The sequence below is a fragment of a genome, unplaced genomic scaffold, assembly GCF_019419815.1.
Source record: "Pyrus x bretschneideri cultivar Hongxiangsu unplaced genomic scaffold, Pyrus_bretschneideri_v1 Contig4, whole genome shotgun sequence".
Lineage (NCBI taxonomy): Eukaryota > Viridiplantae > Streptophyta > Magnoliopsida > Rosales > Rosaceae > Pyrus > Pyrus x bretschneideri.
In genome coordinates, this window is record NW_025999723.1 from 12,786,440 (window position 1) to 12,788,554 (window position 2,115).

Below are 2,115 nucleotides of genomic sequence, written 5' to 3' on the forward strand. Positions count from 1 at the left end.
CATGGATCTTCCAACAAAATCACGGTCGGAATAGAGGCCTCTAAAAGGCGTCACTGGATCGAAAGCGCCTAGAACTTATGGTTTGAAAGAAGTTGAGCGTTTTTCTTGATGTGGCTCGTGGGTTGATTTTGGAAGAGGATTCTATCGCTTTGCTGTGCTTTTTGGCCGCGGCCCCGCCGGTGACAGCTGACGCGAGCGTGACGTCGGTACATGCCCGCTGATACTCGGGCTTTTGGGCGGAGCAGTGCTAGGCTCACCACTTGCTCTTGCCAATTTAACCCGCTGGCGCTGGAGGAGGGTTTTTGGGTCAGAGAGCATGTTCCTTGTCCCTTGCCCCTGCCATCGATCAATGGGTAGTCGACGTCGTGCTCTAATTGGCATTGCTGCCCCTTTGCACCCAATGGGTAGTCAAAGATGGAGAATCATGTAGCATTTGTATTTCCAATATCAAAATATACAAACACAAAAGAGAGAAATTATCCAAAATTTTCTCTCCTTTCCCTGTTTTTCTTTTTCTTCTTCAAATTTGGCATCAAATTTTATTTATTTGGCACCAAATTTTCATGTGTATATACATTACATGGTGAAATTTTCATGTGTACTCACTGTAATAATCTTGGTGAATCTCGGAGGCGGCCCAGAGCCGTTGATTAAACTCCTCGCTCATCTCATCGGGCACGAAGGCCATCCTACAAAGCGGACAGGTCTTCTGGTCGTGGTCCATCCAACTGTCCAAGCACGCCCGGTGAAAAATGTGCTTGCAATTCGTCAAGCACCTGATCTCGTCCTCCACCTCGAACTCGTACAGACAAACGGCGCAGCTCTCAGGCGGGTCTCCGGCTACGTCGCGGAATTTGACGACGGGGAGAAATTCCCGGATCAGGAGGGCCGACGCGGATGGGTTTTCCGGCAGGTGGGACCGGGTCTCCGGCCAAACAACGTCGGTTTCGAGAAATTCGGAGAGACCCAGAAAGTGGAAGAGCGCGAAAATGAGGTTTCGGATGAAACCGAGGAGAGAAAGAGTGTGGAGAAAGAGGTTGGGCAAGATGAAGACCTCTGTGTATCCCACTGGGAAGCCCATGGAAGCGTTTTAGAGAGAGAGAAGGGGAACGTTTTCTAGAGAGAGAGCAACCACTAACCAGGTCGTGTTTCTCTTGAGCAGAGAGAGAAAATGCCGAGTGGGTCGATTTATAGAGAGAGAAATGTCTTTAATTGGCAAGGGCTTAGGTGGAAGCTTTTGTTTCGGCTGTGAGAAATATCGATGGGGGTCGCCGTCTGCGACATTGTGATTACGTGCGTCCCACTGGAATCTGGGCCGTGAATGGTGGGGTGTCTAGGGATGGGCCATGTGCTTTGCTCTTGCGTGCGGGTTACTGAGCGTGCGTCACCGTCTTGCAACAGTCGCCAGAATTACACAAGTGGCACGTGCTAAAATTAGGAAAGAGAGAGGAAGCGGTGGGTGTGGCTTATGATTGTAATCCACTAGTATATTGTAATTAAGGACTAATTGACTACTAATCAGTGTGATTATCCCTATGGGCTGTGGCTGTCATAATTAAGTCAGTGACCATGTTTATAGGCGGCATTTCACTACATTCTTAATTCCAAATAGAAAGAATATTATTACGAGAGTTTTAACGAAATGTCACGGTACTGTTCACTTTAACGAAAAATCATATTTTTATACTAAAAAATTACTTCTGGTACTATTCGCTTTACCTTTTATCTTGTCTTTATCGTTAAAACTCAAAGTTTTCAAACCTTTTTCATTAGTTTTCCTTATTATAAGTGATTGACCATATTTGCAGTTAAGAATGTTTTCTAAAAACATAATTTAGAAGAATTTCGTATGATCAGTGGTGGCAAAGCCAAAAATTGCTCTCAAAAGGGGTCTTTTAAGACATAAAAGAAAGTAAACCAAATATAGCAATATAATTAATTGGAGAAATATTTATGTTTTTTTTTTATTGGCATAGAAAATTTATCAAACAAGAGTGATGGGGCGTTAAACCTTTTTTTTGAAAAAATCAGTATTGAGATAATTATTTCATAAGAACATAACTTGTTTACGAGTTTTAATGAAAATGAAGATTCAAACAAAAATTTAAGTTCATA

General features: G+C 43.4%; 1 protein-coding gene across 1 annotated transcript; it reads right to left on the minus strand.

Annotated features, from left to right (window-relative positions):
* Window positions 1-415: 415 nt before the first annotated feature.
* LOC103935092 (brassinosteroid-responsive RING protein 1) lies at window positions 416-1,171 on the minus strand. Its single transcript, XM_009344846.3, has one exon. It carries the CDS (start codon window positions 1,079-1,081, stop codon window positions 593-595), a length of 489 nt encoding a protein of 162 aa, XP_009343121.2. The 5' UTR covers window positions 1,082-1,171; the 3' UTR covers window positions 416-592.
* Between the last annotated feature and the right edge of the window lie 944 nt (window positions 1,172-2,115).